General features: G+C 36.3%; 1 protein-coding gene across 3 annotated transcripts in view; it reads left to right on the top strand.

Moving 5' to 3' along the window:
• Positions 1-25,606, top strand: part of TBC1D15 (TBC1 domain family member 15) — a 73,411-nt gene that overhangs the window by 43,901 nt on the left and 3,904 nt on the right. For all 3 annotated transcript variants that reach the window (XM_070454200.1, XM_070454201.1, XM_070454199.1), the window contains 7 exons: positions 641-744; positions 1,798-1,892; positions 12,444-12,560; positions 17,962-18,062; positions 22,313-22,412; positions 23,354-23,451; positions 25,403-25,519. In XM_070454200.1, coding sequence (XP_070310301.1) covers positions 641-744; positions 1,798-1,892; positions 12,444-12,560; positions 17,962-18,062; positions 22,313-22,412; positions 23,354-23,451; positions 25,403-25,519 — 732 coding nt within the window. The remainder of the gene's footprint in view (positions 1-640; positions 745-1,797; positions 1,893-12,443; positions 12,561-17,961; positions 18,063-22,312; positions 22,413-23,353; positions 23,452-25,402; positions 25,520-25,606) is intronic.

The following is a 25,606-nucleotide window of genomic DNA, read 5'->3' on the forward strand; positions in this document are numbered from 1 at the left end:
AGCTGCTTACACCGTCAGAATCTCAAAGTCAAAAACAAGGCAGTAGTCACTGACTTGAGCTATTTTCATATGTATAACTACCTTGGAGTATTGTGGGTTTGGTTCTAGACTGCTGCAGCAAAGTGAATATTGTAGATAAGCAAGTCCCTCAAATTTTTGATTTTCCAATGCATATAAAAATTACACTTGTGCTCTGTATTGTATTTAGTTGATTGTTGAACAGTGTCATGTCTAAGAAAAAAAATGTACATATTTTAATTAAAAAATGCAAACAAAAAGATTTAATAACAGTAACATCAGAGATCACTGATCACAAATCACCACAACAAATAATAATAATGAAACAGCTTGAAATATTGCAAGAACTACCAAATTGCAACTCAGAGACATGAAATGAGCAAATGCTGTTAAAAAATTATTGCAAAGATAGATTTGTTTGGCACAGGCTCGTCACAGATGTTTAATTGAATAAAAAAATGCAATGTTTGAGAAGTGCAGTGAAACAGAGTGCAGTAAAATGAGGTATGCCTATGTGAAACTCTCTCTTAATCATTAGTTTTTCTGTTTATATGCTAGTTTTGTAAGATAAAGTATTGCACTCATTTTTTACAAGTGTGTTTAATATGCATATTTTCTTTAGGGACTTAGTCATGCATTGAGAAAACAAGCATGGAAATTTCTTCTGGGTTATTTTCCTTGGGACAGTACCAAAGAGGAAAGAACTCAGTTACAAAAACAAAAGACGTAAGTAATGGTCTTTTGTATGCTTACTAAAGAAACCCAAGTAACTTACCCATATAAAGTGTAATATACTGGGATTGAGAGTATGTTCTTATTTTCATCTTTTTAACTTAAACATTACAAGTGCAGTAGTTAATTTCAAACCAGAAATGCTTATTAGAGAGATTTTATTGCAATTACATTGGTGAATATGTTGAAAACTGGTTAAAAAAATTCTAGTTCCTTTGTATCTACATTTTAAACATACTTAGATATAGCTTTTTAAATACATGTCATTTATCTTGATTCATTTTTCTAGTTTATTAGGAAATTATAAAAATGGTTCATAAGTATATTTGCTATTTAGGTTAATTACCTTTAAATTATTTTCCTGGTGCTCTTATAAACTGGTCTTTGATTCCTTTTTTTTAGAAGTGTGTTTCTGTTTCTAAGTAATTTATCAGACTTAAAAAGAAACACAGACCAACTGTCCAGTTTTACTTATTCCCAGTCTGTCAGTCTAACCTTTAATTTAATGCTCATTTTCAGTCATTATGTATATATTCAAACTCACACAGTCCTTTCTCATCTCAATATGTTTGCCAGAACATCTTACATTTTCACATCAACAAATTTATGCAGTAAACTTGTTGGAAAATGGCACTCATATGTTACATTAAAGAAAAAAAAATTTTTTTTCCTTAGGTTTATATTGGGTTGGCCAAAAAGTTTATTCTGGTTTTAAAAACCCAAACAAACTTTTTGGCCAACCCAATATTTGTCATTATTCAGAAACTCTAGTGGTTAAAGTATTTAATGACAGGAATAATTTTAGGTCTGATATTAAGGATTTAAATAAATGTTTCCTTAAAATCACACATAAATTATTCACATAGTTTAAACAGAGTTTGACATAGGTTATTTTATTTTTCCTTTGTTTTCACTAATTTATCCTAACTTTAAACATTTTACTATCATTTATAAATTTATATCTCACTAGCATCATAAATGCTTTGATACATTAAAATTTTTTTTTAGGTGTTTAAGTAACTTTTTGGTGTAAAATTGTTTCTGTAGTGATGAATACTTCAGAATGAAACTGCAGTGGAAATCTGTCAGCGAGGAACAAGAGAAAAGAAATTCGAGGTTAAGAGATTATAGAAGTCTCATCGGTAATTTTTTCTTAATTTTGGAAATGTTTGGAAGGGTTGCATGGAAGTTTTGGTGAGATTTAAGAAATGAAGATATATAGTAAGAGTTAGGGCCCAAATAAGAAATCAGAGGCTTATGGCAAAGATTCTTAACCACGAAAATACCTCGAACCTCCTAGGACAGCCTTTGGAGTATGATTTAGGTGCTCTTTCTAGCTGCATGCCTCTCTCTGGCTCTCTAGCCCTCTGAGGAAACTAACATTGTTGTGAACTTGGCCAGATAATAAGGTCATAAAGCTGTGTCTCAGAGACAAGATGGAGTAGAGGAGGCAAAACTCACCTTCCCCCCCAAAGACATCAAAAATCTACACGTGGAACAGTTTTCACTGAAAACTAACTGGAGACTGGCTAAGGGACTCCTGCACAGTCAAAGCTGAGAGAAAGATATGCATGACATTGAATAGGAAGGGGAGATAAATGATGAGTTGGAGCTTGTGTTGCTGGGAGAGGACTCGGGAAGTTACACGGGTAGAGGCCCTCCTTGGGGAGCGAGTGGGCTAAGCCGCATCCTGGGTGCCACAGTCTCGGGGCCCAGCACTGAAACATGAGCCACCCTGGCTGCTTGGAGGCCAGTGGGCCCAACGGGGGCCTGCAGGACGCCTGAACTCTGCCCTTGAGGGGGGTGCGCATCCTTGTCAGGCAGGGTGGAGAGGGTGGGTTGAAAGCTGCCGGAGTGGCTGGTGGGCTTCCCATAGCCACCCTTGCACATCCTGGCCTAAGCTAAACAGACACTCTATAGTCCTGCTTGGGAGACAGGCCGTGAGATACAGAAGCAACGCAGACCTGAAGCAGCGTGTGAGCAGGGTGGGGGCGCCCATTACAGGCAGAATATCAGAAGCAGTCTGGATCTGTGACCTTTGCGGGACCGATAGCCCATGCCCCCACACTTGGAGTGCCCACACCAGCCCCTCTTGTTCTAGCACAACAGTGCTAGAGGGGGAGGTGTGTAGGGTACACACTTAGAGGGAAGAGAGCCCGCTCAGACTGAGCCCCGGGACTTGTGCTGCAGGAATTTGAGGCCTGACCCTGTCCCAGAAAGGGAGGTGACAGCAGATGGTCAGACAGCCAGCTCATACCTGGCCTGGCCCTGGCCCCTCCACCTCAAGCCACACCTCCCAGCAAGGGGATAGCTACCATCATGCTGTCAGGGAAAGCGTGACCTGTGTTCAGGGTGAATCCGGCTCTCCCTCCAAAGCCATGGGCACAGGCTGACTGTATAGGGATTGCCCCACATAATGACACCTGTAAGCTGTTCCTCTGTGAAATTAGGTAAAAATTAAGCAAAACAAGACAGACAAATTTGTTTCAATTGAAAGAGTAGGAGGAAACCCCTGAAAAAACAGCTAATGAAACAGAAATAAGCAGTTTACCAGATAAAGAATTCAAAGCGTTTTTATGAGTAATAACACAGAAAATAGAAGAATCAGAACTGAAAAATACAGACTGAAATGAAAAACACACTATAAGGAATTAATAGTAGACTGGATGATACAGAGCACATAAATGGTTTGGAAGAAAGGATAATGGAAATCATCTAATCAGAACAGCAAAAAGAAAACCAAAAAAAAAAATGAACAGTGTAAGGGACCACTGGGACAACTTGAACTATACCAGCATTTGCATTATGGGAGTCCCAGAAGGAGAGGAGGGGTGGTGAAAATATATGACATTTTCCACAAAACTAGAACAGATAATCCTAAAATTAATAATCTAAGTGCAGAAGACCCTCAAAATGCCAAAGTAATCCTGAAAGAGACAAAAAAAAAAGCTGGAGGTATTATGCTTTCTTGACTTCAGACTATACTACAAAGCTACATTTATGGAAACAGCATGGTAGTTAAACAAAAACACGCATAGATTACAATGGGACAGAATAGAGAGCCCAGAAACAAACTCACAGGGTTAGTTAGTCTACAACAGAGGAGGAGAGAATATATAATGGAGAAAAGATAGTCTCTTCAGTAAATGGTGCTGGAAAAACTGAAGAGCTGTGTATAACACAGATTAGAACATTTCCTCACACTGTATATAAAAGTGTAAACTAAAAATGGATTAAATACCTAAATGTGAGATGTGAAACCATAAAGTTCCTAGAAGAGAACCTAGGCAGAGTACTCTTTGATGTAAATCATAGCATTATTATTTTTTTTATTTGTCTCCTAAGGCAAAGGAAACCAAATGGGACTAATTAAAACTTAAAAGCTATTGCATGGCAAAAGAACCCATTGACAAAATGAAAGACAGCCTGCTTGCTGAATGGGAGAAAATATTTGTAAATGATAGGACCTTTAGGTGGTTAATACCCAAAAATATATAAACGGCTCCAAAAATCAATTAAAACATGGACAGAAGACCTGAATAGATAGTTTCCAACGAAGACATCCAGATGGCCCTCAGGCACATGAGAAGATGCTCAATAGTGCTAAGCAGTAGAGAAATGCAAATCAAAACCACAGATAATACCTCATACCTGACAGAAGGCTGTCATTTAAAAACATGACCAATAACTAATGTTGGTGATGTGACTAAAAAGGAATCCTTGTACACTGTTGATGGGAAATGTAAGTTGGTGCAGTCACTATAAAAAACAATATGGAAGGCCTTCAAAAAACTCAAGATAGAACTACTATATGATCCAGCAATTCCACTCCTAGGTATAAAGCTGAAGAAGATGAAAACAATGTGCATCCCAGTGTTCATAGCAGCATTATTTACAATTACCAAGGTATGGAAGGAACCCGTCTCCATCAACAAATGAATTGGTTAAGAAGTTGTGGCATATGTGTACGCACAATGGAATATTACTCAACCATAACAACAGTGTGGATGGATCTAGAGAGTATTATATGTGGTGAAATAAGAGAAAGATGAAAGATGAATAATCTGTTACCAGCTATATATAAAATATAAAAAAATACAATGAACCAAATGTATATGAGAAAACAGAAACTGAATAATAGATGTAGAAAACAAACTAGTGTTTATCAGTGGGAAGAGGGAAGAGGGATGGGCCAAGATAGGGGTAGGGTGTTAAGAGATACAGACTACTATGTATAAGATAGATAAGCAAAAGGATATATTGTACAGTACAGAAAAATGTAGCTGTTATCCTGTAGTAACTTTAAATGGAGTATAATATATAAAAATATTATCACTATGTTACATACCTGAAACTGATATAATATTGTAAATCAACTATAGTTTAAAAAAAGAGAAATCAGAATGGAAAATAAATTAAAATGTGTGTTTAATATTCTTGGTTGTCTCTCTTCCAGTAGGAATATGAGTGCAGCCAGTATAAGTACTAATATATTTTGAGTTCCAAAGCATGAATTAAAGAAATGTTTAACTTCATTTGCCTGTTAATTTCATTTAAAAAATGGTGGTATTCCTCATTACAGAAATACCTTGTTTATTATAGAAAAATTAGAAACTATAGATGAGCCTAAGAGAATGAAATAAATATCTTGTTTCTGTCATTCAAAGAAAACAGCAATGGTTAAGAGGCTTTGTTTTATATCCTTCAAGATCATCTTTAAATATACATATATTTTATTTTTTAATCAAATAAATGACTCCAGATAGTAAATCTTTATCAATATTTAAGAACTGAATAACTTCATCTGGGAATATTTATTCTCTGAAGAAGAGATACTTGATAGAATTTTACATTAAAAGCATTAACTTTCACCAAACAGTTACTGACTGGTCTGTCTTGTGATAAAGGCTAGGTTGGTAAAAGTTGCTGAAGGTGTCCATAGTTACTGCTGTACATGTTTACCTGACAAGTTCAGTTCATAACTTCCGTTTTACAGATAAGAAAACGGAAGCATTGAGAGCATAAATTGACTTGTCCAAAGTCATATAGTTAATAAGAGCAGTACCCAGTTTTGATGCTTACTGTTTGTTGCATGCCCTCTATATAATTTTAGGATAGTTTTTGATAGTAGTGAAACTTACTTGTAAAATCCTTACATTTGGTTTTGTGTATCTGTAGCTTTATAAATAAAGATTTGAGGGATGTTTTTGACCACCATGATCATCACTGTCATCCCATGAAAGAAAAATTTCTCTAAATCATAGTTAAGAATCCCAGCATAACAGACTGATTTGGCAGCTTTTGTTTGTTTTGTTTTTTGTGGTTTTTTTTTGGGCAGCTTTTATAGACATAAAGACAAATGCTGAGATCTTTGATTGAAAAAAATCTTTATTTTCCTGAAAAATAAATTAGACCAAAGTAAACCACATCCTTTCTCTGGTTAAGGCAAAAGTTTCGAGGCCTTGAGGAATGGGGTATCTGAAGTTTTCACCTGAAACCTCCTGCTATTTTCTGTTTCAGTAGGGAAAATGATAATGTACTGTTCCTTCCTGCTTGGAAATATTGGGAGTGAAAGGGATCTTAGAGAAAAACAAACCCAGTGTTTTAAGCCCTTTCCTTCCACATGCCATCCTTTGTTCCCTTTCTCACTCTTTCCTATGTCCTGTTTTCACTGTTTTCATGAAATTGAAAGAAAAATTTAGATGCTTTAAATGCCTGTTATGTAGTTTGAATTGAGACAAAGTTTAGTCTAATTTTCTCATTTTTAGCAGATAATAAAATTGAAGCTCAGAAAAGGTTAGTAAATTATCTTAACTCATCTATCTGGATCGTTCCATATCTGGATGATTTCATAATCAGATCTAATTCTTTTTTTTTTTTTTTTTCTGATCTAATTCTTAAGTGGCCTTTCAACTATACTGTGCTTTTTACTGATACAAGTATATAATGCATTCGTTTAAAAGCATTTTTTTCCTGTCATACTTTCTCCCCAAAATATTTCTTAGGGCTTTAGGAAGAATTACCAGAAGCTCTTTGTTGTTGTTTGGTATAAATTTTCTGTAATTATTGTTTTTTTAATTTATTTATTTTTGCCACACTGGGTCTTCGGTACTGTGCGTGGGCTTTCTCTAGTTGTGGAGAGTGGGGGCTCTTTGTTGTGGTGTGTGGGCTTCTCACTGTGGTGGCTTGTCTGGTCACCGAGTACAGACTCTAGGTAGATGGACTTCAGTAGTTGCGGCTCTTGGGCTTTAGAACGTGAACTCAGTAGATGTGGCACAGGGCTCAGTACTGCAGCATGTGGGATCCTCCTGGACCAGAGATTGAACCCGTATTCCTGCCATACCTGTGTTCCTGAATTGGAAAACGGATTCATAACCACTGGACCACCAGGGAAGCCCTGAATTCTCTCTATTTAGGAAAAAAAAATATGCAGATAATCTGTAGGCCTTCTGGATCATGCCAATAAGGTGACTTTTATTTTAAATATGAAGAGGAACTGTTCAAGTATTTGAAGTAAAATCCTATTTATATTTTAAAGTCATTTTTTCTGTTGTATGTAAATTGGATTGAATCAAGAGTAGCAACAGGGAGAACACTTCATAGTAATGACTCCAAAACAAGAGATGGTGGTGGTGGAGATGTAAAGTGATAGATTGATACAGGTTATATTTTATTATAGAATTGGTAAGACTTTGTGAGAAATCAGGGATGGGACTACATTTCTTGGCTTGAGAAATTGATCATTTGGTGGTGCTACTCACTGAGATGCATGGAGTATCAGTTCAGTTGCACAGTCGTGTCTGACTCTTTGTGATCCCATGGACTGCAGCATGCCTGGCTTCCCTGTCCATCACCAACTCCCAGAGTTTACTCAAACTCATGTCCATTGAGTTGGTGATGCCATCCAACCATCTCATCCTCTGTTGTCCCCTTCTCCTCCCACCTTCATTCTTTCCCAGCATCAGGGTCTCTTCAAATGAGTCAGTTTTCACATGAGGTGGCCAAAGTATTGGAGTTTCAGCTTCAGCATCAGTCCTTCCAATGAATATTCAGGACTGATTTCCTTTAGGACGGACTGGTTGGATTTCCTTGCAGTCCAAGGGACTCTGAAGAGTCTTCTCCAACACCACAGTTCTTCAGCATGCAGCTTTCTTTATAGTCCAACCCTCACATCCATACATGACTACTGGAAAAAACGATAGCTTTCACTAGACAGACCTTTGTTGGCAAAGTATAGTGTTGTTGTTGGCATGGAGTTGTTGTTGGCATGGGGTATAGTGAAATTGCATTAGATGTTACATATATATCTTAAGGTGGGACATAGAAATGGAATATCAATTGGCAGTAATCTGGAGTAGTCTGGGTAGGTTATATAAATTTGGTTATTATTAACATAAATATCCATGGTAATAAATGATATCACCTAGGGAAAAAAAGAGAGGCAGGAATCCGAGTCTTTAGAGCATTGTTTCCTAACTTTGACTGCATGTTAGAATCACCAGGGGTCTTTTTAGAAATCATATTGATTATTTTAAACAATCATATATTCATTCATTTAATAAATATTTACTTAGTGCCTATTACTAGCATGTGAGATGAGTGCAATTATGCAGTAGTTTGAGCATTCTTTGGCATTGCCTTTCTTTGGGATTGGAATGAAAACTGACCATGTCCAGTCCTGTGGCCACTGCTGTGTTTTCCAAATTTCCTGACATATTGAGTGCAGCATCATCTTTTAGGATTTGAAATAGCTCAAATGGAATTCCATTACTTCCACTACCTTTGTTCGTAGTGATGCTTCCTAAGGCCCACTTGACTTCACATTCCAGGATGTCTGGCTGTAGGGGAGTAATCACACCATCGTGATTATCTGGGTCGTGAAGATTTTTTTTGTACAGTCGTTCTGTGTATTCTTGCCACCTCTTCTTAATATCTTCTGCTTCTGTTAGGTCCATACTATTTCTGTCCTTTATTGAGCCCATGTTTGCATGAAATGTTCCCTTGGTATCTCTGATTTTCTTGAAGAGATCTCTAGTCTTTCCCATTCTATTGTTTTCCTCTATTTCTTTGCATTGATCACTGAGGAGGGCTTTCTTATCTCTCCTGGCTATTCTTTAGAACTCTGCATTCAAATGGGCATATCTTTCCTTTTCTTCTTTGCTTTTTGGCTTCTCTTCTTTCACAGCTATTTGTCAGGCCTCCTCAGACAACCATTTTGTTTTTTGCATTTCTTTTCCTTGGGGATGGTCTTGATCCCTGTCTCCTGTACAATGTCACGAACCCCCGTCCATAGTTCATCAGGCACTCTTGTCTATCAGATTGAGTCCCTTAAATCTATTTCTCATTTCCAGTGTATAATCATAAGGGATTTGATTTAGGTCATACCTGAATGGTCTAGTGGTTTTCTCCACTTTCTTCAATTTCAGTCTGAATTTGGCAATAAGGAGTTCATGATCTGAGCCACAGTCAGCTCCCAGTCTTGTTTTTGCTGACTGTATAGAGCTTCTCTGTCTTTGGCTGCAAAGAATATAATCAATCTGATTTTGGTGTTGGCCATCTGGTGATGTCCATGTATAGAGTTATGGCAGAAAGTGAAGAAGAACCAAAGAGCCTCTTGATCTTGATGAAAGTGAAAGAGGAGAGTGAAAAAGTTGGCTTAAAGCTCAACATTCAGAAAACTAAGATCATGGCATCTGGTCCTATCACTACATGGCAAATAGATGGGGAAACAGTGGCTGACTTTACTTTTTTGGGCTCCAAAACCACTGCAGATGGTGATAGTAGCCATGAAATTAAAACATGCTTATTTCTTGGAAGGAAAGTTATGACCAACCTAGACAGCATATTAAAAAGCAAAGATATTACTTTGTCAACAAGTGTCCATCTAGTCAAGGCTATGGTTTTTCCAGTAGTCATGTATAGATTTGAGAGTTGGACTATAAAGAAAGCTGAGCACTGAAGAATTGATGGTTTTGAACTCTGGTGTTGGAGAAGACTCTTGAGAGTCCCTTGGACTGCACGGAGATCCAACCAGTCAGTCCCAAAGGAGATCAGTCCTGGGTGTTCGTTGGAAGGACTGATGCTGAAGCTGAAACTCCAGTACTTTGGCCACCTGATGTGAAGAGCTGACTCATTTGAAAAGACCCTGATGCTGGGAAAGATTGAGGGTGGGAGGAGAAGGGGATGACAGAGGATGAGATAGTTGGATGGCATCACCCACTCAGTGGACATGAGTTTGGATGGACTGTGGGAGTTCGTGATGGACAGGGAGGTCTGGCATGCTGTGGTTCATGGGGTCGCAAAGAGTCAGACACGACTGGGTGACTGAACTGAACTGAACAACTGAAAGCGTTTCAGAAAGTAGTGACTGGGATGTTAAGTAAGATGAAAACTTGGATTGACTGTTGAGCAGAGTGATAAAGAGATCACTAAAAATTTTGGTGGAGTGGTGGATGTGCCAACCTGATTGGAGTGAGTTCGAGAGGGAATGGGAAGAGAGGAAGTGGAGACAGTATATACAGTTCTTTCAGGTAGTTTTGCTGTAACCAGAGAAAATGGGGCCGCAATTAGAGGGAAGAGTGAGATTAAGAAAGATTTTTATGATAGAAGCAATTGTATGGTTGAATGCTGGATGAAACAATAAAACGAGGCAAGAATTAACTGGGACCCTATTTTTGAATAGCCAATAGGGCATGGCTTTTGTGCACAAGAGGAGGGATTTGGTTGTAGCGACAATCATGGAAGCTTTGTAGCAATATGATAGAGAAGGGAGACTAGGAGTCCAGAGGCTGTTGTATGGTTAAAGTAGTAGGAATCTATGGAGTTCTCTTTGGATGACTTTCACTTTCTCAGAGATAGGAAGCAAGATCCTCAGAGCTGAGGTGTGGAGGGAAGATGTAAAATAATACGAGAAGAAAGGGGACGCATGAAGGAAGTAGAGCATGATTGCCAGGCAGGATCCACTTCTGGGTAGTAATGGTGAATGTAAAACGGATCGGTCTGCGTAGTTGTGCTTTTCTTCAGTCTTCGCTGCATCAGGTTAGAGTTGGATTTAATGAGGACTTAAAAAAAAAAATTCAGTGCTCGTTTTCTTTCTAGAAACACTTTCCTTGTATCATTTTTGATACCTTTTTGTTTTCTGCCTGGCATGTCTACTAAATACACAAGAGGAAAGAAATAACAGATAGTTCTTGATGGCACAAATAATTTTTTACTGTGTTTAAAACACCTGTAAGGGAAGAAATTCTGTGTTGCCATTATGACTATGTAAATTGTGCTTGAGTTAATAAAAACTTATCTTTATCAACCATGATATGAGAATGAAAGATGTTTTTAAATGAAATTTGACAGTTATAGCATGATTGGTGTTGCTTTTCCTTGTTTGAAAATGTCTTCATAGTGTTCTATAGATAGGTGCTTATATTTATTGAATCAAGTGTAGTATGTTTTAGCAGAAAGCTAGACTATTGTCCTTATGATTTTTTAAACACTCTTACAGAATCTAAACTCATGCTGTGTTAGATTCTGCTTTGTTGTAAAATACCTCCTCATCTCTTCACAACAGTTAATTGAGACTGTTTTCAGATTATTCCGTTTATGGGGCAGGGATGGGGAAGAGAACAGTTATTAGTTTTAAACAAAACTGATTATAGAGTAGGTTAATCACTTTCAATTTCTTTACATTATTTTTTCTTAATTTACTGAGGGATTCAAGTTTGAGGAATGCCTTTTTAATTGTAAGGTGTTTCACAGCAATATGCATCTAATAAGTACCAGTTGTCAGAGAAGGCAATGGCAGCCCACTCCAGTACTTTTGCCTGGAAAATCCCATGGACAGAGGAGCCTGGTAGGCTGCAGTCCATGGGGTTGCGAAGAGTCGGACATGACTGAGCGACTTCACTCTCACTTTTCACTTTCATGCATTGGAGAAGGAAATGGCAACCCACTCCAGTTTTCTTGCCTGGAGAATCCCGGACGGGGGAGCTTGGTGGGCTGCCGTCTATAGGGTCGCACAGAGTCGGACACGACTGAAGCGACTTAGCAGCAACAGCAGCAGGTACCAGTTGAGATACACTTCTGGTGATGTTTCTGGATCTTTTTTTAGTGTCTTAAAATCATTTTCAGAAAAATGGATTTTCATTTTTTCAGAATTAAAATAGATTGCTTTTATAAACTGAATAATGTATATTGAGGATACAGAAGTAGTTTGTCCTAAAGATGATTATGGAACATAATACTTCCTATAATGAATGAAGCAATTATGAAAACAAATCTCTTTGATTACACTTGACTGCATATTAACTTTTTTCATTACTGTTTTCAGATACTACTGCCTGTCACATGTGTTCATGACTGGCATTTTTGTTGCTAACTAATGTGAACTATTAATACTTGGTGTTGGTTTTAATTAATCAAAAATATTTCCTACTATTCAATTGAAAGGTTTCTGTTTAGATAAAAATTGAAAAGTATTTTAAAATATACTCAAGAGGAGGTGGACTGACTGGAAAAAAGTTTCAAAATGTTAGCTTTATTGCTTATCTGAAATGGAATTTGATGAACTTTTTCATTAAGTAAAAGCTTAGTAAGAGAGTAAAATTAATAACAAGAAAAATAACTCTACTTATAAGATATGAGCTTTATAAAAATCTGTCATTCTAAAAGTTTTCAAATAACGTGATTTTCTTTCTCAGAAAAAGATGTTAACAGAACAGATCGAACAAACAAGTTTTATGAAGGTCAAGATAATCCAGGGTTGATTTTGCTTCATGACATTTTGATGACCTACTGTATGTATGATTTTGATTTAGGTAAGTTCTCCTCTAATACCCTAATTTAAAGATGTATGTTTAATTTAGAATTTAACTAGACGTATGTAAAAAGCTCTGTGATGTAGTTTTTATAGGGGTTGTTCTACTGGGGACTGGAAACTTAAAAGGCTGTGGTTCCCAAATTGTGCACCAGAGAGCACTGGGTTGCTGCAGCAAACTCGTGGGACTGATGTTGGATATTTTAAATATTTGAGGGAAATAGAGGGTCATCTGTAGGACACTGCTCTAACTACTAGCTGGAGTAGTTCAGGGTTTCAGCATTAAATCACCACATTCCTTCCTTCTGATGAAGTTATGTTTACAAAAGAGAGTTTTTTACTTTGCTGTGATAAGCAAGTACTGTGAGAAAATAGATGAGGATGTTGGTATCCAATTGGATTCCAAAGTTTGAGAAGTAGTGTGGTGCCCAACAGGTCCTAAAGTTCATAGGATGTAAATATTTATTAATTTGTTTGGATATGTTTAATAAATGGAAATGTTATTAATATTTTTGAACCTGGGATGCTGTGGAAAAAAATTTCTGAGGCGTACTGTGACCTGAGAAAGTTTGGAAACCTTTTTTTAATAGGCTTTCTCCCTTGTGAAGAAAAATGCTGATTTGATATCATAGATAAGAGGTGCAGATAATTATCTAGGGCATGTGAAACTTCACTCTTTTTTCCTGGTTAGTCGGCTTTCTACCAGGAATGGGTTGGAAAGACTAGCAGTGGAGGTTGAAGTGGGGGATTGCATGGGAAAGTGATGCTAAGGGCTGGAAAACTTGAGGAAACAGTATTTTAAGGGACAAGAGGACTTGAACTGTTTCTTTAAGGGACCAATAAACTCCCTAAGCATCTACCTTTAAGTGCGTATAAAGAATGAACAAGTTTCTGAGTTACCTACTGATGTTAGTGACTCCCAGTAGAGGATAATGAGGGTAGATGTTTCCAGATTACCTTAATAGAACTTAAGACTTTCTTTTGGAGAAGGTAATTGAGTATTTGTCATATTAAACCCAAATGAACCTTGAATTGCGAGTATATTTTCTTCACTGTTTGTATCTATGAACCAAGAATTCTTCTTGGCTTCTTATATGTGGGTTAGGGAAAGATGTAAACTCCTGAGGATCTTGCAGCATCAGCCTCTTATGACAGGAAGTGAATATCTCAGATTTCTCTTTAAAATGTGAAATGTGCCCAGTCCTGTCGGGTCACACCTATAATGAACCTCACATTGGATCGCTGAAAATACTAGGGACTGGAGTGCTTCTCAGGTTACCGAGTGTTGTCCTGCTCAATTTTGATTGTATTAGCAGCCTCTTTTAAGAAGTGGATTAATAATCCCAGTTGTATGAATAAAGTTATAGTGATTTAGAGAGTGACTCAGGGCTGCATAAATAGTAAATACTGGGCTGGGGGTAGAGGCCCAGCTCTTTATTTCAGGCTGGCATTTTAAAAAATGTTTTTATTTATTTACTTGGCTGTTGCAGGATATGGGGATCTAGTTAGCTGACCATGGATTGAACCCAGGCCCCCCTGCTGTGGGAGCACAGAGTCTTAGCCACTGGACCACCAGGGCGAACATTTTCCAGGCTGGCATTCTTAGCTCCACACGTTCAGCACCCTGACCCATTGCCATGTCAGTCTCTGCTAACCACTATTGGAAATAGGGGCTTTATCGTGGAGAACAGGAGGCATCCTCTCCAGTGGCAACTGTGAAGTGTGAATGTATATCCTCAGAAGTCGTTCCTGAATGCTCAGTTTTTCCAGGCGTTGAGTCACAGACAAGCTATTGGGATAAATTGCTATTTCCATTTGTCTATATTAACCCCACATTCTTTCTGGTTGGATACTTAAGTTATCTGAAACATACCCAGGGATTTTATTAAGAACTCTGGCCTTGAAAGAAGCCAGGGTAGTTTTCATAAAGCCCTGGACCAAATTGCTTGCTGTTTGACATGGATTTGAAGTAGCAGACAGTGATATCTGACTCTTTGCAACTCTGTGGATTGTAGCCTGTCAGATTCCTCTGTCCATGGAGTTTTCTAGGCAGGAATACTGGAGAAGGTTGCCATTTCCTAATCCAGGGGTCTTCCTGACCCAGGAATTGAACCTGCATCTCTTGCATCTCATGCATTGAGCAGGTGGATCCTTCACCAGCTCCCCCACTGTCTTGCTGTTTACTCACAGTAAAGTAACCTGGGCTGTAAGTTTACTCTTGTAGTTGATTTTGTCATATTGAGTTGTTTGACCTCTTAGCCCACAGATGAGGTATCGGTGTGTTTGCATTTAATACAATCTCGTTAGTAGTGAAGAGGAAGGCAAAAACCATCAAAAGCATACAGAAAACAGACATTACCAAAAGCAGATAGAAGAACTCAAGGAAGAGTAACTCTTCCTTTGTGCAGAGGGTACACCTAAGGTGTCTCTGTGGGAGGTACCTATTTTTTTTTCCTGCAATGTATGTTTATAATCATGATCCTGAATAAACAACAGAAGGTTAAATTATACTCAGAATACTCTATGTAAGAAGGCAGGAGTGTGTCCAGTAGAAAAAAAATGATTTCAAATGCTTAAGATTTTTTTTTAAATTTTATTCTCTAATAACTGAATAAGCTTCAGTTAACCTGGAAAATTGACCTATGTAAAGATGAACTCTTTCTTTTCTCTTTAAGAATGTGTGCATTAGGATGATAAGGAGTTCATTTTTAACACCTCCCAACTGAAACAACTTTGTTATGAAAATAATTTAGGGGAACTTCTTCAGACATTGTAGTAGTACTGATTAAGATGTACATCAATCAGCGCTAGTACAGAATCTGAACATCACTGAATGCTAATTTAAACAGCTTTAATCTTTCTTTAATTAAAAGGAATTTGTACATTAATTCCACCCCCACAACTCATGATATACCCCAAAGAACATCATGTATAAAATAGATGAAAAGCAACAAGAGTATGAAGAATAATTTGACTAGTTGATTTAACTAAAACTTACAGAAGAGATACAGTACTGATCTGGTATGAAAGCTGAAGACTTAAAGGATTAAATTAGCTTCTTAGAAATTTTTATTCATTATAACTTTATAATAAAACTCATTTCCCCCCAGAAGAAAGGTGCTTTGTAAATCTTTTGAATAGCACACTTTGAAATAGTTCTATTATAGACTATAGGTAGTCAGACCCAGTAAAGTGGTACTCTTCTGCACTTTGTTGAATTCAGATAAATTTCCTTCATGCTTTGATTGGTTTAGCCTTTATGTTTGTCATTGCTTTCACTGTGTCATTTCCATGTAGGAAACTTTTGATGATAACAGTCTAGTCTTCCTTCTGACCTACTTAAGAAAAATGTTGTTTTAGCCAGGGAAAGAAAGAAAGAAAAAAAGATTGCTTATAAGTTACTGGCTTATGTCATTATGGAGACTAAAATGTTCCCAGCCTACCATCTATAAGCTGGGAGACCCGGGAAAGCTGGTGGTGTGGTTTAAAGCCTTCTGAGAGCAGGAGGGCCGTGGCATAGGTCTCATTCCTGAGTCTGAAGGTACGAGGCCAGGAGCACTGAGGGCAGATAGAGGTCGCAGGTCAGGCAGCCAGGCGGAGAGCAATTCAGCCTGCCTCATCTCTGTGTTCTGTTCAGGCCCTCAGTGAATTGGGTGATGCCCACTCACATTTCTGAAAGCCATCTGCTTTAATCAGTTCACCGATTCAAGTGCTAATCTCTTCTAGAAAAACCTTTGCAGATACTCCCAGAAATAATGTTTAACCAGACATCTGGGCATCCTGTGGCTCACTCAAATTGACACACAGGATTCATCATCACAAGTGTGTATTATTTTTTAAAAAAGCATCTGCAATAAATTTGTTTATATGCTTATGTTTAGGTATCATATCATATGCCTTTTTTTCTAGCTCTTTTCTCTAAATGTCTTGGTAACTCCATTGTTTGGCACTGTAATAAGGGGATCCCAAGTTTGTGTATGTGTGCATGCGTGCGCACTAATGTGCATAGAACCATACTTTTCCATGGGGTGTAGTGTAGACATAGGTTGGTAGGGATTAGGCGTAACGGTAGATGACAGGGTAGAGGCTAATAGCAGATAGAACTAGACTTTTGTTTGTAAGGAGATCCTGAAGTGAACTGGGTGTCTTTATTACACTTTTAACTCAAATTTTCTTAAGAGATTTTGGCTTACCTGCTTCCTGGGGTCATTTTTTAAGCTTTCTTCCAAAATAGGAAGAATGATGTAAAATTATGTATAATTTCTTCAGAAATATCCCCTCTCCTTTAAAAATAAGCATACTGTTTTCAATGACTTCAGTTCACATAGATTTTGGTGAATGATAAGAATGTAAGTTTTGGTTCTGCAAATGAAAGCCTGTTTTCCTCAGACTATCATTGGGGAAAAACATCTCTGTGTAACTTTAACAAATACACAAGTTACCAAAGTTGAATGATAATATGTATGTGAAAAGGCTTTGTAAGAGCTCTTGTCCCTTGGTTCATTCAAGTCTCTATTTTAAGTCTGAAATCTAATTGTAAAATAGTTAAGAAAATTGAAGATTTTATAAGATGGAAATATAAAAAATAAGACTTTTGACATGGTCTGGTGAAAAGCAAAACTAAGACTTTCTGTTTTTTAAGGGAGGGACCTGCTTCTTTAACTTTCCAATTTTTCTTTTAATCAAGAGCTTTAAATTAGTGTCATGATTGAGAAATTGTAAGATCGTCAAGAGAAAGATGGTTGAAATGGTAGTTTTACATACAAAATATTGATTGGATTAAATCCATTTGCTAGCATTGGTTGGGTTAGAGTAACAGCAAAAGGAAAAAAAGAGAAATTGAAAGAGGTGATTTTGTTGTGGTTATTTTTGTGTGGATTACCGATGTCTGGTTGCTAAATCAGTTGGACCCTTTTTTAGTTCTTATTTCACTTGGCTTATTCATGGCAGTTTGGTGGTGGTGTCCACTCTGACCTTGCAACTTCTTTCCCTTTGACTTTTATAGCATTCTTCTCCCTTGCTTCCCCCCTTTCTCCTTGACTATTCTCTCACAAATCTTCTTTGGCTGTGTTCTTTTCAGTTTGATGTTCCTCTGGGTTTCCCGTCATCCGTCTTTATCATAATGCTTTTGCACATAAGTTTTTAGTATTATCCTCTCCTGATAGTGAGTGACATCTGCAGTGAGACACACAGCAGTTACATATCTGCTTGACCTCGCAAGCACCTCCCATTTCTCACCTGGTTGCTAGATAGCCTTCTCATTGTTTAAGAACATCAGTATACACAAGTCTGTGAAACCCGAAAAAGATGTAATTTTAAGTGAGTTGGTGGAGATACGCATAGATGGATACAGAAAGTTTAGGTTTTTAGAGGTATGATTAGTTTTTCTCTCTTTTTTTAAGGCTATGTACAAGGAATGAGTGACTTACTTTCACCTCTGTTATATGTGATGGAAAATGAAGTGGATGCCTTTTGGTGCTTTGCCTCCTACATGGACCAAATGGTAAGAACAGAGACTCCTTCCTTTAATCAAATTAATTTTGAATATTTTAGTTATATAATAATCTTACTATATAAGATGGATGTTTATATTTAGCCAGTCATGGTAGAATTTTAAACAAATTGCTCTGTTGTGTGTTTGTTTCAAGAGGCTTGGAAATGCTGGTACTATTTTTAATATTAAAAGTAGATAGTAAGTGCCTATAGAATAGGAATAATCAGGATTTAATATTGGTAAATGCTTATGATCTGCAGAAGGGTAATGAGTCATAGAATATTGATGAAGTAGATGATTCAGTTCTTTGGAGGTATTTTCATTTCATCTGTTTCAGAGATAAAGCTTAGTCATGCCAAGTAATATCCTTACCTTTTGTGAACATTTTAGATTTTATCATTATAGTGACTGATTTTTCTCCAGATGTTTTTGAACTATTTGTAACATTGACACTTTCTTAGTTTTTTCATAAGCATGTGATTATTAGAGTTGAACTGTCTATATACATATTATTACAAAGAACATTTTATCTGTTATCATTGATATATCTTAGAGACAGAGTTCTAGGACAATAGTACAGAGAGAGTATTAACAGGAAAATAAAATAGAACAGTCTTCTCAAGTAATCTTTAGAAAGTGGAAGGGGGAAGAAAAGCAAAGGGGCGTAGAGCAGATAAAAGCACATGAAACCCAAAGGCCTGACTGCATAGGTCTCTGTACTTGTTTCAGAATAAAATTAATGTGCTTGATGCTGGCCCTTCATGGTCGGATATTGAAATGGCTTGCTTGTAAGGGGATAAAGATTTCAAATATATAATCATATGAAATGACTCCTTGCTATATAGAGTCTGGGATACAGATGTGAAACTTTTTGATTGCTTCTGTTTTTTGATGACTTCTGTTCTTCCTCTCTTCCTTGCCTGTTTTTATTTCCCCTTCTAATTTGTCTCAGTTTTACCTGTTTTCTCAAGTCTCTTCTCCATGGTTTCAACTCATCACTACTTCGCTTAGTTCTTTTCCATCCTTAATAAGATTTGATAGTTTTAAAATATTCTTTTACTATTAAAGTAATACATATTCAAATTATATAGTCCTTTACCATAAATTAATTTTTTTGGATTATTTAGAAAGATTGTTAATTGCAGTAATCTGATAGTATCATAATTTGTCTTCCTTACCTTTTTGATTGGTTGATTTTTACCTGCCTTCTTAGTTCCATATACTCCTAAGCGCTCTAGAAACCTGAGGCATTTGTTATAAAGGTCTGTACAACTGATAATAATTGTATAAAAACTGTTGTTTTGTTTTCCTTGTTTTTGTTGTTTATCCTCTTTTCACTAGAGATAGTTTGATAAAGAGGTCATGTCTTTGTTTAACTCATTCTGTGATATGCTGCCAGAATTTTCCTGATGCTTGACATGAGGTGTTTGTTCAACAGATTTTTGTAAAATAAATACGTGAGTATTTCCCCAGTGCTTAGTTTAGATCTCAGCTTACAGTAGGTTTTCTAAGAATTAGTACAAACGTATGGCATTTACTTTTTCTTTTGTTAATCAGTCGCTAAGTCATGTTCAACTCTGTGACCCCATGGACTGTAGCACTCCAGATTCCTTTGGCTCCTGGAGTTTGCTCAAATTCATGTCCATTGAGTCAGTGATGCTATCTAACCATCTCATTACAGTAATAGTTTTCATAAGAGCTAATACTGGCATGTTCAAGTGTATTATCTTGTATGCCAGATATGTATACACATGCATATGTGTGCATGTATTTAGGCCTCAGATGTAAAGACCACTTTCTGAACATCTTTAATACACATTTCACAGTCTGTCATTTTTGTGTATGGAGGTTCAAGTTCTTCTGTCTTTTTCACAGTAGATGCCTTTTCCATTGACAACAGTCTGGGGATATTTCTAGTCTTTATTCTAAAAAGATTTCTTAATGTCTGCTAACATTTTTTGTTTCATGATGTGAAACATAACATGAAACATTTCGTAATATGAAAGGGCAGTAAGTTACAATCAAAATAGTTTGCACAATTATTTCCACTGCATTGTTATTGTTTTGGTGTCCTTGAATCTCTTCTGCTGTTTGATTCCTTGTTTTTGTTTTACAGCTTTATTTCATGTAAGTTTTTACTGCTTTATGGAGGCTGAATCCAATGTCTGTAGATTTACTTTTGTTGGTATTTACTCACATCTAGTGTTGGTCTAGGCATAGACTTCTTTCTCTTATCGCCATATTATAGAAACAACTGCAAAATGATCTAATGAACTTCCTTATAGCCAGCATTCATTTTGCCATATAGTTTTAACTTGCCCTTCCTTCTTACCCCCTTCCATATACATGTGTGTGTATGCACATACACATACCTGTGTATATGTACATATACATATATGTATGCACACATGTACATGCATATGTAATGTATATACACATTTATAGTTAGACTTGAAGCCCTTTGTATATCCATTGTTGACCTCCTTTTCCTTTCTGCAGTAATAGCTACTTCTCTGAAGTTGGCTTCTGTCATTTTGGGAGTGCTACTTTTTATAGCAGAGTGGGCAGCAGTGGCCATGCCATGCTGGTACTTCCAAAACAGTGGAAGCTTTTGGCCTTGTCACAGCAAAAATTATACTGTTAATCAAAGAGTTAGTCCTGCCTTTCCCTTTTATTTTCCAGTGGGAAATGTGAAGAAACTATATCCCAAAAACTTGTGTTCGTCTATTAAAGCATTTCTTTCGCTGATTAAACTATTCAGATCACTAAAGAGAAACCAGTTTATTGAGAATCAGTAGCCTTAATTTTTTTTTAACCAACTAATCTGATAGATATTTCTAATAAAGCACTATTATTAGAGAAGGAAATGGCAACCCACTCCAGTATTCTTGCCTAGAGAATCCCATGGACAGAGGAGTCTGATGAGCTACCGTCCACGGGGTCACAAAGAGTCGGCCGTGACTTAGCGACTAAACTACCAAACATTTTCTCAAAAACTAAAAGAGAAATGTGAGGGGGAAAGGATGTTATTCTTAGGCTTTTCACAAAGATTAGGGCAGTGGTTCACCATAAAGGGGTTAGAACATGAGGGTTAAAGGGATCATAATCATAAGAAACCTTTCATTTATTTTGGTGCCCTCCGCATCCCCAAAACCTTTTGGTAGCGAATCTACTCAGTTTCAGAGATTAAAACATTTAAACCACAGTAGTTCTCAAACTTTATGATCTCAGGACCTCTTCACACTCTTCAATATTATTGCAGATTCTAAGAGCTTTTGTTTATGTGGGTTATATCTGTTGATGTTTGTCATGAAAAGTTCTAGGAAATTGATAAATATCTTGTTGTTTAGTTGTTGTATCCAACTCTTGGAACCCGGTGAACTATAGCCCACCAGGCTCATCTGTCCATGGGATTTCCCAGGCAAGAATACTTGAGTGGGTTGCCATTTCCTTCACCAGAAGATCTTTCCAATGCAGGGATGGAACCTGTATCTCCTACATTGGCAGGTGGATTCTTTACCACTGAGCTACCTGGGAAGCCCAGATATTTATTTATTCATTCATTTAGAGATAACAGTAAACCTTCTGAAATTTCACATACATTTTTTAAAAATGAAAAATAACTTTTCCAAAACAATTTACTGAAAAGAGGGATTATCTTCCAGTTTTCATTTTCTTTTACTGTTTAGTATTTAGTTTAATAGGAGACAGCTGACTTTCACATCTGCTCTTATATGCGGTCTATTGCAACATATAGCCTTTTTATAGCCTTTACAATTATGGGAGAATTTAAAGTGCAAAATGCATAGATTGTTTTAGTATTGCTATTGTCATGAAAATGGTTTTGACTTCATAGACTCCTTAATGTCATCAAATCATAAGAAATAATTAGCTAATTCTTTAACACTGGACACATATTAAAGCTAAAATTAATTTTATTTCCTATGTTAATTTGAAGAAATATTTAGCAGTAAAGTGATTTGATAAAAGTTTGTATCCCAAATGTATGTTCCTTTCACCCAGGTTTCTTATTTGATATAAGAATAGTCTATCAGTCAGTCTACAGCTGCTGTTGTTTGCATTATTCTTTATCTTAAATAGTGGGAAAAAATAATCTTTTAGCATTTGAATTAGTTGTGATTTTAAAATATAACCAGTATGGTGTAAGTACAACATTTGTCCTTATTTTAATGGCACAGTTATCAGTGGTTATGTACGGTAAAATATTTATTAAAGATTACTTAATATTTTTTTTAAAGCATCAAAATTTCGAAGAGCAGATGCAAGGCATGAAGACCCAGCTTATTCAGCTAAGTACCTTACTTCGGTTGTTGGACAGTGGATTTTGCAGTTACTTAGGTGAGTTGAGTGAAACAAAGCTATACTCAGCAAATTGTAGGGTAATACGCAGAGAGAAAAAATGTAAAGACTATATAATCCACCAATGTTGCCTGAGTTCCTCTGAGGAATAAAACTGTGGGACCAAACTGTCCCCCTTGTACAATTCGGCCTTAAAACAGTTTATTCATACTATGAAATACGAGTCATCTCTCATTTGTGAGGACTGCCCCTGGGTTGCGAAGATCTTTTGGAGGAAGAAATGGCAACCCAGTACAGTATTCTTACCTGAAAAATTCCATAGACAGGAGCCTGATGGGCTGCGATCCAGAGTTGAAAAGAGCTGGACATGACTGAGTGACTCACACACCCACACTCTCACCCTCATGTCAGAATCCAAGGAGACTCAAGTCCCTTGTGTAAAATGGTATAGTTTTTGCATATAGCCTATGTACATCTTCCTGTATACTTTAGATCACCTCTAGATTATTTATTATACCTCACACAACATAATTGCTTTGTAAATAAAATGTAAATCCTTTTTAAATAGTTGCCAGGTGCAGCAAATTCAACTTTTGCTTTTTGGAACTTCCTGGAATTTTTCTTTTCCCCAAATATTTTCCATTCACAATTGGTTGAATCCACAGACACAGACTTGAAGAGATATGGAGAGTCAGCTGTTTTTTGGTGTCTTGCTTTTAAAGAAGTTAGCCTGCAATTCTGAATTGTTTCCTTGAATTAGTAGAAGATAATTAAATTTATAGGACTTTTAATAGCCTAAGATGAACAGAAAAATTTGAGTTTGAAATAGGTACCCTATTCTGAGATAATTATTGTAAGAGAAAATAAGGGTTTTTTTTTTTTTTTTTTTTGTAGAATCCCTGAGTTTGAAATAGGTACCCTATTCTGAGATAATTATTGTAAGAGAAAATAAGGGTTTTTTGTTTTTTTTTTTTTTGTAGAATCCCAGGACTCTGGATACCTTTATTTTTGCTTCAGATGGCTTTTAATCAGATTTAAAAGGGAATTTAGTTTTCTAGATATTCTTCGATTATGGGAGGTAAGTTCTTAATTATTGTAAAAATGTAACACTTTATGAAAATAACCATTTTGTTTCTATAGAGTATAAATGGATTATAATATCCTGACTGAAATTTCTAAAGCAGTTCTGAAATTCTGATGTTGCTGGTCTCTCCTTAAAAACTGTGTTGAACTGAGTGTGTGGTCTTGGGAACTTTTTTCTGTAGATCACATCCTTGTGAGACTGGGGCCAGTAGGTTACCCAGAACCAGTTCTGTAGACCATTTGACCTTGGGGTACCTTATGTGAGACTGTACTGAATTTGGGTGTAGATTGAAATATAGTTAAGAAAGTTTTGGCAGGCCAGTCAGTTGAGGTGGTACTTTATTTGTAGTTTGGAGTATTGGGAGGGAACTGACTTTTGTTTTACTTTTTAAAGAAATTTAAGTTAGAGCAAAATACTAACAATAATGTAACAAATATGCTACTATCTGCATTCAACGTATGTAATGATTTTGCCTTATTTACTTCTATCAAGTTGGCTAAATAAATTTGTTTGAATGAACTTTTTGGCCAATCCAATAGTTTTTCCTCTCTTTTCAAGGCAAAAAATATTGAAAGATATAACTTAGATCTTTCATCTCCACCCCAAGCCCCATTACCCTTTTCTTCACTCTGGAGAGTATTCATGATCATGTTTTTGGTTTATATCTTTTTATTCCATCTTGTACCCAGGGCAACTCTTGATGAAAAACAGAAAAGTATTATTTTCTTTTCATATATCTGTTAATTGTTAACAGATGGTATGCTTTCGAAATAGACTATTGGTATAATGACCATCCACTACCTTATCTTTATGAAAGTAAAGATGACAGAAACTTTCCCAAGGAAAGAATGGGGGAAATAATCTGTTTGAATAATAAGTGAACCTAATATACAGTGAGTATCCTGAGGTCCTTACACCTGGAAGTTGATTCCTTACTTTTGGTGGCTGTGCTCCCATTAGAGAAAGTGATGCATTAACTGAAGGAACACGTCTTTGTTTGAAATTAGAAGGAAAACTTAACATGTTCTCGACCTAGAATCGTACTTTAAAGTTTATCAGTTTCATTAAATTAGTATCTCAGCTTCATTTTAAAAGTTTTCAGTAGTTGTAATAACTCCTTAATCTGTGTTTACCAAATAAATTAGGACTTTTAATGAAATCTTTGAGGTTAATTGCATTAGAATTAAACTTTCAAAAATGGATTTAGTCTGAAAATGATTCTACTTGGTTTATTTTTAGTAAAAGAAATAAAGACATTTCTGGTATGCTTTAATAATATTGTTTACACAAGTCTTTGATCTTTCTGAAAAAGATATTAAGTACATTAACCAGAGGAAATTAAGACTTTAAGTTTTAGGACATTTATTGGGAAGAAATGATCAAATGTTGTACACATTTGGGTATAAATTTTGGGTGGTTGATTGAGTTTTTGTCACAATCAGATATTCTGATTTATTATATAATATGTTGCTTAGAATGTAGAGCTACTTCTGGGTGTTTTTGATTCCATGCAGTGTATAACTGCATTTTTATTCCTGTGATGTAGCTTTTCCCCTCACCCCCAGAGACTGAAGATGATTTAAAAGTGAAAAACTGAAGGTTCAGAAAAATATTGAAAATACCTCTAACGCTTATACCTTAGCCGTTTATCATATTGATTAGGCTCAGTGCTAACTGTAGTCACCTAAGGAGACATGTTTGGGATTCATCATCATTCATTTATTGTTTGTGGGCAAAGTTTAGACTTTCATTCCCCACATCTCATTTCTTAACTAGAAAAAGAATGGACTACTCCATCTAGGCAACTTCTGCTTTGCATAGAAGTCATTCAGAATTGAGCATCATATCTATGAAGAAAATATTTTATTTTTTTTTCTTTTTTTTTTTTTAAGAAAATATTTTAGAATTGATAGAGTTTACTAAATATGTGTTCTGTTTTCTATAGGTAATGTGGACTGAACTACCATGTAAAAATTTTCATCTTCTTCTCTGTTGTGCTATTCTGGAGTCAGAAAAACAACAAATAATGGAAAAACATTATGGCTTTAATGAAATACTTAAGGTAGTTTTTCTTTTAATTTGGATTTTAATATTTTGACTCTTTCCTCTTTTTGTTGGAAAACAAACATTTCCTTGAGTGTTACTGAAT

The sequence above is a fragment of the Odocoileus virginianus genome, chromosome 24 (assembly GCF_023699985.2).
Source record: "Odocoileus virginianus isolate 20LAN1187 ecotype Illinois chromosome 24, Ovbor_1.2, whole genome shotgun sequence".
Classification (NCBI taxonomy): Eukaryota; Metazoa; Chordata; class Mammalia; order Artiodactyla; family Cervidae; genus Odocoileus; species Odocoileus virginianus.